The sequence below is a fragment of the Loxodonta africana genome, chromosome 22, assembly GCF_030014295.1.
Source record: "Loxodonta africana isolate mLoxAfr1 chromosome 22, mLoxAfr1.hap2, whole genome shotgun sequence".
Classification (NCBI taxonomy): domain Eukaryota; kingdom Metazoa; phylum Chordata; class Mammalia; order Proboscidea; family Elephantidae; genus Loxodonta; species Loxodonta africana.
Genome location: NC_087363.1, coordinates 30874084 through 30886532, shown reverse-complemented (window position 1 = coordinate 30886532; position 12449 = coordinate 30874084). Strand labels below are relative to the sequence as shown.

Genomic DNA, 12449 nt, shown 5'->3' with positions numbered 1-12449 from the left:
GATATTATGCAAACTCCTACTTATCCAACAGAATTTAGTCTACAATATAGGAAGCTTAATTCAAAAGAGTTTCCCAAGTAGCTAAATAGACACTCTTTTTTAATGAAATAAGTCTGCATTTTCCTGCATCCTTGCATTTCAAATCAATAAAATATTAGGAAACAGCGTAGGAATGAAGGATACAAGAACCTCAAGAATTAACACGCCCTCCCACAGGTTCCATCAGGAATACAATGTTTGCAAAAGGAAACTGTAAACAGGAGTTGGAGAGATACTTTGAACAGACAAGGAATCTGGTCTCTGAAGAGAAGGGAGCACCATCCCAAGAACCCAACCTGAGCAAGCACAAAGGCCAAGAATAGTTCAATGACTCCCAGGCCAAATGCAACAGCAATTACAGGAATACCAGGCCACAGTGGCGCACCTGGGGGTGACTCAGGTACATCACCTAAGGCTCCTGACGGGTCTCAGGTTCCACAGACGTGCTCTCCCCAGGCCTCACCAATTTCCAGTGCAAAAGGGCACACTGTCTCCACCACAGCCAGGCGACAAGGAGTCCCAAGCACAAGGACCCCGTGGGTGCGTGGCAGCCTCAGCTCCAGCCTTGGCCTCAGGCCTGTCTTCCACAGACACTATGCCAGGCCCTCACCTCCAGGGCCCTTCAGTGACATCCATCTGCCTATATCTCTCCTCCATGATACCTCAGCCCCCAGCTGGAGCTGACCCTCCAGCCAACAACCATCATGGTCCCAGGGCATTTCTGAATGCACAGATCAGTCTTTCCAGGGAACGTCCTGCTGATGCCTAGGACAACTGCCTATGACTACGAAGATTCGTTCAGGCTCACAGCCCAATGCTGTAATTCATTATTCTCAGTGTTACTTAGTATTCCAGTGTAAACGGGCCACACTTTGTCCCTTCTACTGTTGACGGACACACGGGTTATTTTCTATTTGGATCTGTTACAAATAACGCTGGTAATTCAGTATATGCTCTTGTACATGTCATTTGGCACACTGGGTTATAGGGTAATGGAGGCTGGGTAAGTGGGTAGAGGTGTACTCAGCTCTCCAGCGAGGCTGTGGACATTGACATTCCCGCCAGCAGCATGCAAACATTCCTGCAGCGCAGTTCTCTCACCAACATTTAGGATTGTGAAGCTGTATTTTTTGTTTAATCCACTGTGTTTCCTGTCAACTGGAGTTAGGTCTAGAAGCTTGTTTGGAGATTCACTGCGTTGGTGAGAATACGTGACAGATGGCGCCGTGTGCTTCCTCTTCCATCACATCAGGAGACAGAAGCCTGGTTGTCTCACCTGCAGGGGTGCTGCACTCATCAGCAGGTTCAGGAATTTCCAGTCCAATCCAGTCACTAAACTATCCAAATCAATCCCTAAAGGTTTTAACACCCAATATGATAATTAACTAAATTCCTTTTTATTTCTTGTAAAATATAATTTTCTAAATGGTATCTTTTCTTCTTTAAGAAGAATTTTCCCTCATCAATCATTTGGTTTCTTTCAGAAAACCGAATCTCTCAGGAAAGACTGCAGCACATTTTAAAGGTGGCAGTATACCAGACGCTCTTCCACTTGAGTCCTTGTTCTCCTTCCGGCTTCCCACAGCCTCCAGACCGAAGTCCATTCTAAACATCTTTGTATCCCCAGGGCCTGAAGTACAGCAGCTGCTAATGAATGATACTTTTTTTTTTTTTTTTAATTATTTTTGCTGTTGAGAATATACACAGCAGAACACACACCAATTCAACAATCTCTACATGAACAATTCAGTGACACTGGTTACATTCTCCAAGTTGTGCAACCATTCTCACCCTCCAACGCCGGGTCATTCCTCCCCCATTAACATAAACTCACTCTCCCCTAAACTTCCTATCCAATCTTTCGAGTTGCTGTTGTCAGTTTGGTCCTACATAAATAGATCTTAAAAGAGCACAATGCTCAAAGCGGACATTCTTTACTAGTTCCACTAAACTACTGCTTGGTTTTAAGAAGACCAGGGGATATTTCTGGATTAGGGTTTACAGATTATCTCAGGGCAATAGTTTCAGGGGATCGTCTAGCCGCCACAGCTCCAGAAAACATGGATTCCATGAGCATCTGAAATTCTGTTCTACATTTTCTTCCTTTTGATTAGGATTCTTCTACAGAAGCTTCCTTCCTCCCCCACAAAGGTTAAAGATACTTCTGTAAAATATTTTTTAAATAATATTTTATTGTGCTTTTTCTGAGAAAGTATACACAGTAAATTAGGTTCCCATTTGGCAACTTCTACACAAAATGTTCAACAACATTATGTTTTCACAATGTGTCAACATTCTCTTTAACTATACTCTGGTGGTTCTGTTTCCAGTACTCTAGTCTCCCTGTCCCCTTATCGTCTCATTTTTGTTTTAGAGTTAATTGTTCACCTTTCGGTCTCATGTACATGGTTTTTGAATGGGGCACTGTACTCTCAGAAAATACCCTTTATTTTGTGTGTCAATCTGTTATTTCACTAAAAGGTGACCCCAGGTGGTAGTTTTGTGTCATGGATTGAATTGTGTCCCCCCCAAAACTGTCTCAATCTGGCTAGGCCACGATCCCCCGTATTGTGTGATTATCCACCATTTTGTCATCTGATGTGATTTTTCTATACATTGTAAATTCTACCTCTATGTTAATGAGGCAGGATTAGGAACAATTAGGTTAATGAGGCAGGGCTCAATCTACAAGACGGTGTCTTAAATCAATCTCTTCTGAGGTATAAAAGAGAGAAACTAGCAGAGAAACAGGGAGACCTCATACCACTAAGACACAAGAGCCAGGAGAATAGCGTGTCCTTTGGACCCTGGGTCCCTGTGCTGAGATGTTCCTTGACTGGGGAAGAATGTCGACAAGGACATTCTCCCAGAGCCGACAAAGAGAGAAAGCCTTCCCCTGGAGCTGGCACCCTGAATTCAGACTTCTAGACTGTGAGAGAATAAATCTCTCTTTGTTAAAGCCATCCACTTGTGGTATTTCTGTTACAGAAGCACTAGATAACAAACTTATTTCGGTTCAAGGTTTTCTTCTGTAGAATCTTTGATAAAAATGTTCAGTAATGGTGGCTGGACACCATCCAGTTCTTCTGGTCTCATGGCAAAGGAGGCATTTATTCATGAAGGCAATTAGCCACACATTCCACTTCCTCCTCCTATTCCTGCCTCTCCTTCTTCTGTTGCTCCAGGTAAACAGAGACCAATTGTTGTGCCTTGGACAGCAACCTGCAATCTTTCAAGACACCAGGCACTAAACAATGAACCAGGAGGAAGAACAGAAGCACTAAATACATTATTAAGCCAATTAACTGGGATGTCCCATAAATTCATGACCCTAAGCCTCTAAACCAAGGAACCAAACCCCATGAGGTATAGCTTCAGCAGCTGTTTGTTTTTTGGGTTTTGGGGGGGGGGTTTGTCATTGTTGTAAATACATCACAGTAACTTTTGCCAATTCAACTTTTTACAAATGTACAACTTATTGATACTATAACATTAATCAGCTGTGCAACACTACCCTGAATCAGTGTGATTCTTCCATCATAATAAACGGAAACTCAGTACTCCATAAGCACTCCCCTCCCTCCTGCCACTGGTAACCACTAATAAATGTTGATCTCTACACATTTGCACACTTTTTTTTTTTTTAACATAAGTAAGGTCATATAAAATTTGTCTTTTTGTGGTTGGCTTATTTCATGGTAGCATTAACGTCTTCGAGCTCCATCCATACTGCACCACGTACATTTCTCTTACTGGCTATGTAGTACTCCATTGTATGTACATAACACATTTGGTTTAATCAATTCATCCGCTCATGAGCGTTTATGTAGTTTTCACCTTTTGGTTACTGTGAATAGTGCTGCAGTGAACAGTGCTGCACAAGTCTCTGAGTCTCTGTTTTCAAGTCTTTTGAGGCTACACCTAGGAGTGGATTGCTGGGTCGTATGGTAGAGGAACTGCCACATTATTTTCCATATGTGCCACTTTGCATTTCCACCAGCAACGGATAAGGGTTCCAATTCCCCCACATCCTTGTAAACACTTGTTACTTTTTTTTTTTTTTTAATTTTAGCCATCTCAACCAAACCAAAAAATCAAACCTGTTGCCATCAATTCTGACTCATGCAACCCTATAGTCATTGTAGTGGGAATAAAATGGTATCTCACTGTGGTTTTGATTTGCACTTCTCTGTTGGCTAATGTCATTGGGATCTGAAGATGGTGTTCTCCGCTCATTTTTAAAACCCAGCTGTTCTTTCTCAACCTCTTCCCTCCCCACATTGGTGCTCAGCTCATAGGTGCTGCCTTGCATCGGTGGCCTCATGCTCCTGACCTTTCCAGCCCTCAGTACCACCTTGCTCTCCACAAGGTCCCTGCGTCAACCAGGAACAGAGGCGTACGCCTGTCCGCCCTGCAGAGAGAGGTCCCAGCAGTGCAAGGTCCCAAGCTAACAAAAATGGCCACGCTGCCCAAGGAAGTCCACCACTCTACCCACCGGAGGGCACTTAACCAGGCAGGGTGTAGGATGGATACCCCTGAAGTGCCATAGTCTATTCTTATGTGACCAGCCTGCACATAGATACTTGAGTATCGGGAGGGCCCACAGGTTGGGCACCTGTGAACATACGGGTTCTCTCAACCCACTGGGGACCTGCATGTGACAGCACACGCCTTAGCTATGGCATGTGCCACCTGGGGCTGCGGGTGACACTAGATGCTTCTCCCGGATGCAGCTACTGCCACCAAAATGCCTGTTCCCTTCAGTGAGCTCTGGGGGCAGCTAGGAGAAGGTGGCGCAGGGAAAGGCAACAAGTTGAGGCCTTGAGCATGGCTTCTTCTGGCAGTTCTAGGTTGGGACTCAGTGCTGCTGCTGGTTCGTGGGCAACTTCAGGGGAACGAGCTGGTTGCAAAGTTGCTCTTGCTCAGGAATCTATGAGTCAAACTCCCAATGGTCCATGCAACCCTGGCCGCATGGCCTTCACAGACCCCATCCTGGACCTCACCCGCCGCTTGAGCCAGCCTTACTCTGGACGTAGCCAAGTCATGAACTGTCACTTATTTAACATTACTACACCTTTATTTAACTGCACTGTGGGCCACCCCTCTGCTTGGGCCTCCGTACGGATAGGGCCTACTCACTTTGCAGCCTTCCTCACGTCGGACGTTTCTGTAACTTAGTAAATTGTGGCTTTGCTCTGTCTGTATTGGAGTGTGTCCCACCGAGCCCAAGTTGGCCCCCTCTCCAGTTGCTGCTGGCCTCCCTGCACTCTGCATCACCACCTCTAGATGCTGCAATAGAGATACTCGCTTCCACTCAAAAAAACAAGGAAACCTTGCTTGTTGAAAGTGAAGAGGACTTGAAGCACTTATTGATGAAAATCAAAGACCACAGCCTTCAGTATGGATTACACGTCAACATAAAGAATACAAAAAACCTCACAACTGGACCAATAAGCAACGTCATGATAAACACAGACAAGCTTGAAATCATCAAGGATTTCATTTTACTTGGACCCACAATCAACACCCATGGAAGCAGCAGTCAAGAAATCAAAAGACTCATTGCACTGGGCAAATCTACTGCAAAAAATCTGTTTAAAGAGTTAAGAAGCAAAGAAGTCACTTTGAAGACTAAGGTGCACCTGACTCAAGCCACAATGTTTTCAGTCACATCATATGCATGTGAAAGCTGGACAATGAATAAGGAAGACCCAAGAATTGATACCTTTGAGTTATGGTGCTGACAAAGAATACTGAATATAGCAGGGACTGCCAAAGGAATGAACAAATCTCTCTCAGAAGAAGTACAGCCAGAAGCTCCTTATAAGCGAGGATGATGAGATTTTATCTTCCATATTTTGTACATGTTATCAGAAGGGACCAGTCCCTGGAGAAGGACATCATGCTTGGTAAACTGGAGGGTCAGCGAAAAACAGGAAGACCCTCAACAAGATGGACTGATGCGGTAGCTGCCAACAATGGGCTGAAGCATAACAATGATCATGAGGATGGTGCAGGTCCAGGCAGCGTTTCATTCTGTTGTACACGGGATCGTTATGAGTCAGAATCGACTCAACAGCACCTAACAACAGTTGGCTAATGACGCTGAACATTTTTTAATGTGTTTGATAGCCATCTCAATATCCTGTTTGGTGAAATGTCTGTTCAAGTCCTTTGCCCATTTTATGATTGGGGGTTGTCTTTTTGTTAAGCTGTCAAAATTTTACATATATTCTGGTTATTAGATTAAAAAATATAGGGTTTCTGAAGATATTCTCCCAGTTGGTAGCTGCCTTTTCACTTTTGTGGTAAAGTCCTTTGGTGAACCAGAGTTTTTAATATTTATGAGGTCCCATTTATGTATTTTGTTTTTGCTTTTGTAATTATATTATTCATTGTTAAAAGCTAGGCCCGAAAGCACTGCCCCAGCATTTTCTTCTAAAATTGGTATGGCTTTAGTTTTCACATTTAGGTCTTTAACCTCTCTGGAATTTGTTTTTGTCTGTGGTGTGAGGTATGCACCCTGTTTCACTTTTCTGCATGTAGAAATCCAACATTGTTTTAGCTATTCGGGGCCTCACACCATCCCATATGAAGTTGAGGATTGGTTTTTCCATTTCTGTAAAGAAGGTCATTGGGATTTTAATCAGGATTGCTTTGAATCTATACATCACTTTGGGTAGTACTGACATCTTAACAATATTAAGTCTTCCAATCCATGAACATGGAACATCTTCATTTATTTAAGCATTCTATAATTTTCATTGCAGAAGTCTTTCAGGATTGTGAGGCTTTTTAATTTTTTGCCAATCTGGTGACTGTCTTGATATTTCATTTTGGTTTGATTTGCGTTTCTCCAATGACTCAGCATTTTTCATATGTTTATTGAAGATTAGAACTTGTATTGAACAATAAAAAGATTTTAAATCTTTTAAGTTATTGCAATCTGCCTTCAAATACCTTAGCAATCACCAAATCTGACAACACAATCTTCAAAATATATTCATTGTATTTGGGGATACACACACATTTTATCTCCAAACATATGTAAACATTCATATTTGTGTGTGTGTATATATACATATCTCCAAAATAAAGTGATTTTTCAACTCCTCCACTGCTAACAACGTGGTCAAAGCCACCATCAACTCTCACTTGAATTACTGTCACAGCCTCCTAACTGGTCTTCCTAATTCTACCTTGCCCTAATACTGTGTATATTTTCCTTTTAACAGAATAATCCCTTTCAAATATAATCCTCTAATCAAGGCATTCCTCTACTCAAAATCCTCTAATGGCTTCCCATCTCACTCAAAATAAGATCCCAATCCTTACTGTGGCTTATAACAAGGCTCTGTATGATGTGGCTCCTAGCCAGTTCACTGACTTTATGTCCTACCACACTTCTCTCCCTGTCACTTACTCAGTTCCAGCCACCTCACCTCCCTGTCATTCCTTGAAACACGCCAACTACTCTTCTATGTTCAGTCCTTTCCAACTGCTGTTCAGCCTGTCTGGAACACTCTTCCCACAGATAGCCACATAGCCTGCTCCCTCAAATTCCTTCAATGTTCCTGTCAAAGGTTTTCCCTGACCAACCCACCTAAAATAGTGCCACTGCCACCCTATCATTCTACCTTTCATTTTTCATAGTGCTTATCACCACCTGACATTTTACGTATTTATTTATTATATATCTCCCCACACTAAAATGCAAGCACCATCAGAACAGGTATTTTTAATCCATCTTGTTCAATACTGTACCCCCATTGCCTAGACACTGAGGTGTGTATCCACAGGTATTAAAATAAACATTTGCTTAAAAAAATGAATAAAATATCAATGTCAAGAATAAAAGAAATTATCAATGCCCAGAATAAAAGGGTTATCTACGAACTTCTCCAATGTGACAAAAACTTGCCTTTTCTTTTCCTATTTCTCCTGTACCATTCTAAATATTTTAAAATTATGTAAAATTTATTTCTATGTTATTCTTTTTTTCAACATTATATGTATTCTCTTTCAAGAATCCACTGTATGTTAAACTTCACAATATTAACAAATATAATTTAGACTTGAGTTTTAATGAATTATTTAAATTTGTTTCTTTTATATTTTGTCTTAACACTAATTTTTCATGTTGATTTTCGGGCAAGCTACAACTCTTTTTTTTTTTTTTAAGAAATGGTAGTGACATTCAGACCGAGTCCCTAAATTCCTGAAACTAGCTTTCTTCTGTCCTTACAAATACGCAATAGGGCACACCATATATGGAAATTAAAGGTCACAAAACCCCTTAATTTTTGTTCCACTGTTTTATGTATATTCTGGCCTTTAGTGTTACAAATTAAATGCAAACTTGATTCCCTTTTCTTTTTATATAATCAGGTTTTTGGTTTTCTATCATTTTCTCTTACAAGTTTCACAAGGATATGTCTAAATGTGCATCTTTTTCCCTGACATCTGGTGAGACCTTTAAAGATTTGAGTCTTTCCTTTTAGCTAAATAACAAACTGACGCATAAAATTAAGAATCTCATCCATGAGTGCTGTGCTCCTTTAAAACAACATCTATATTAGACCAAGCGGTCAACAATTACTCTAAAGCAAAGGTGAGACGGTAAGGGGGCAAGGAAACTAGATTACTTGAAATGGAACAACCAGAAAGGAAATAAGGAGAATGTTGACCCACTGTGGAAAATGTTACTAATGTCACTGAACAATTTGTGTAAAAATCGTTAAATGGGAAGCAATTTGCTGTGTAAACTTTCAGTGAAAACACAATAAAATATTCTTCAAAAAAAAAAAGATCTGACCCTTTCTTCTGGTCAGAGTAAAATCTTCTTCTATTATTTGACAACTGTTTTACTTCTGTCTGATTTGATCTCTCCTAGAAATTCCATTTTTTTTTTTTTAGAAATTCCATTAGGTATATCTTAGAGAAATACGCATATGCAAAAGAACTATAATGCAAGCCACAAAAGCAATTTTAAGTTTTCTAATAGCCACTGTAAAAAATAAAAATAGGTGAAATTAATTTTAATAATAGATTTTATTAATGAAGTAGATCTAAAATATTATCATTCAAGCATATAAGCAATATCAAATGAAAGTGATATATTACCTTATCCTTTTGTACTAAAATCTTCACAATTCAGTATGGGTTCTTCACTTATAGCTCATCTCAACTCAGAATAGCCAATTTTCAAATGCTCAGTAGCCATTTGTGGCTGCCATACTGAACAATGCAATGAATCTTCTGGACTATACTCCATGCCTTTTTAGGTCATAATTTCTACCTTCTTTTTCTTGAGAATTTATTCAATTGATCTTTAAAGCCACTCGGTTTCCTGAAGTACCCCATCCTACTTTTTACTGCATCTATTGAATATTTTAATTCAACAGCCTTACAACTTCAGAGGCTCTTTCTTCCTGCTACACTGCTCCTGAGCAATGACTGCTTGCTCTAGGTATCTAAGAATGTTCTCTAGAATCTCAGGACTTTCGCTTCGAATTTTCCTTAAGTTCTCTCACATCTCCTACAGCAACCCTGTCTCAATGGAGACCCTTCGCTCTGCATCATCAGAGGGAATTATCCACTCTTGAGCTCCTAAGCTTTCTCATCTACCTGCTGATTCTACCTGATCTGCTAAGTCTTTCAGATAAAAACCTAGTCTATACATCTCTGGTAGCCAAGTTGGGTACCATCAGTGATCAGACAGGCTACCACTTATTTCTATTGGTCCCAGAAAGAAGGAAAAGCTTAGACTTAGTGGCATTTTCTTTGATAACTCAGAGATCTGACAGGGATCTCTGCAGGAAATAGAGACGGAAGCATATGCAGAGAAAATGCAGTGAGATGAAATTAACTCCCTCTCCACATATCCGCCCAGACCCCCAGAGCCAGGTGGGATATTACTGCCACATACAGGGCAGATACAGAATTATTTTCCATCACTGTAGAAATTTCGATTGGACAGTACTGGGTTAGACAATTCCTCCTGAAGCCCCAAATACCACTCCACCAGCTTCTAGCTCTACAGGATCCCCTCTCCTTACCACTTTCCCCTTCCTTCAGGAGTCCTTGCCCTTCCCCTTAGAAGTTCTTAGTTATTTTCATCTGTTTTGACATTTCAGCCTCTCTCAGTCCAAGGGATGAAAATCTATTACCAATTAAGTATAACACGCATCATCAGGGCAGATAGAAAGTACTTTTTAGTGTTCAAGGACACTCAAAAAGGCCATATGATGGGAGCATTCACTTCACAGGATTTGAAATTATCAGTTAACTGAATTCATAAGAAATGCTACCTAGTATTAGAATTTGAAAGAAATGATTGATATTAGAAAATACGGCACACATGGCCATTAAGTACTGAGATCTTTGCCAGAAATAACTGACAACTGGTGAGGATGAAAACATTAAATTCAAGGTGAAAAGCGAAAAGAATGTTCATTTGCATTATGAGCTATGCTTTAACTAAAAGCACTTGAGTTATAATAAAATACTGGGTAGACTACAAGAAAACTGATAATGAAACAAGCCTTATCCAAAAATAACTGAAATAACGATGACTACAATTCCACAAGCCTTGTTAACTGCCGTATCATCTTTAATAACAGACTACGCTGTAAATGAGCTTCTGTGTTTAAGCCTGCAGATCTATTGAGGTTATCAGTTGTAGAGCTATTGCATAACTCACAAAAGAAAATTAAGGTCAAAGAAAGCTGCATCCTCTGAATTACAAAGAAAAATCTTTTCTTCACTCGTAACAGTTTAGTAGTAAATGAAGTTACCTCGATAACAGGTGTATTTTCCTGGAGCTCGGTTGTGTGCGAGGCCAGTAAACCAATCACCCGCGCAACCTTGGCCCGTCTGTAAGTGGACAGAAAATAGTTTCTGAACAACGACGTTAGGAAGTGAGGAACCACTCCCAGTTAGTTACATTACACATGTATGGACATAAGATACAAGAACATGAAATAAAAATTGAACGTGATAGGACAAGCACCCGCTCCGCCATGTATACAGCCCAGAGAAACTCTCCCTCGTGTACACAGGGGACATGAACAGCAATGCCCTCTGCAGCACTGTTGTATAGTGACAACATTTAAACAAGCTGTGGTTTAACAGGAAAATGGGAAAATAAACATGTTAAAAGGCCTTAACCAGGAGAAGAGGAAAATAAGCTTTTTATCTCTGAATACAGAGGCGTCTGGCTACAGGCCTCTTTTCCATTTGTTAGTAAACCAATGCGTTTCTACATAAATAGTAAATAATTACTATCAAAACAGCTTTACATATATACCTATATTTATTGTAACAGAAAACTGTACAATCATCCATTCTGCAAATATTGTCCTATTTCAATAAATACTAGTTCAGCGAGGTATTTCCTTGGTATCCAGCAGGAAACAAAGTTGATAAATTACTAAATATTAGTTCACTGTGATTTGAAAAAGTTATTTCATGTAGAAAGATAATTAGCTTCGATAAGATTTTTTTTTAACTGAAAAAAAAAAAGAGAGTATGTGAGTTGATGAGAACTGCGTATTTATGTCATGATGCCTGCGTGTTCTCTGGGCTAATCAAAGTGTGTACATTAGCCAGTGAGCCTCTGTTTTTCAGGTTACTAAAACAAACATATGCAGGGCGGGAAATAAAATCTGACTCAAGAGTATCACAGATAAAATGCAGGTGTTGTCAGAACTCTCACATACAGAAATAATTCTTACAGATTTCACAGGCTTAGGGTAAAAAAGAAAAATTCAGGCAGTGAAAAACAAAGAATAAACAAGTCCCTCAAACAGAAGAGTCAGGCTGGCCCCGAGCCCTTCACAGCCATGGGCAGCACCAGGAGACAGTGAGCAGATGCTGCAGCACTGCACGGGGGTGAGTATGGCCAAGGTCAAGGGAAGCCTCATGCAGCCCATGGTGTCTGACCCCTAAAACCACAGAGAGGCCCTCAAAGAGCCAACCACTCCAGAAGCAGAGCAGCTGAAAGATCTCCCTGAAAGTGTAAAAAAAAAAAAATAAGACTACCAGATAATGAAACCCAGTCAAGCAAGAGGAGAATTAAAATGAAGAATTCAGAAATGGAGAAACTGTGTCTCCCCCACTCCCCACCCCCAAAAAAGACGAGAATTTTGTTTACAGAACAGAGAATAAGTATCACAGACCATGATAATACACAAACAGTTCTATCTGTAGACAGGAAGAAATAAGAGAATGAATTTCCTCAGCATTCCAACAGTTAAAAAGCAGTGACCAATCTTTTATGTTTTTTGTATGTAATCTATTTTAAACCTTGAAATTTTATGAGCTAACATCTTGGATGAAGAAATATTAGAAAACTCTTTTCTTAAATCCAAGTACAATTAAATAATTTTTATTTCAAAGTAACATGTACA

The 12449-nt window shown here is 40.3% G+C and overlaps 1 protein-coding gene across 9 annotated transcripts in view; it reads right to left on the bottom strand.

Annotated features, from left to right (window-relative positions):
- ULK4 (unc-51 like kinase 4) overlaps nt 1-12449 on the bottom strand; it is a 646083-nt gene that overhangs the window by 577168 nt on the left and 56466 nt on the right. For all 9 annotated transcript variants that reach the window (XR_002785708.2, XM_064274755.1, XM_064274756.1 and 6 more), the window contains exon 17: nt 10836-10914. Coding sequence is in view for 8 of the 9 variants with exons in the window: in XM_064274755.1 (XP_064130825.1) it covers nt 10836-10914 (79 nt within the window). In the remaining variant the exon portion in view is untranslated. The remainder of the gene's footprint in view (nt 1-10835; nt 10915-12449) is intronic.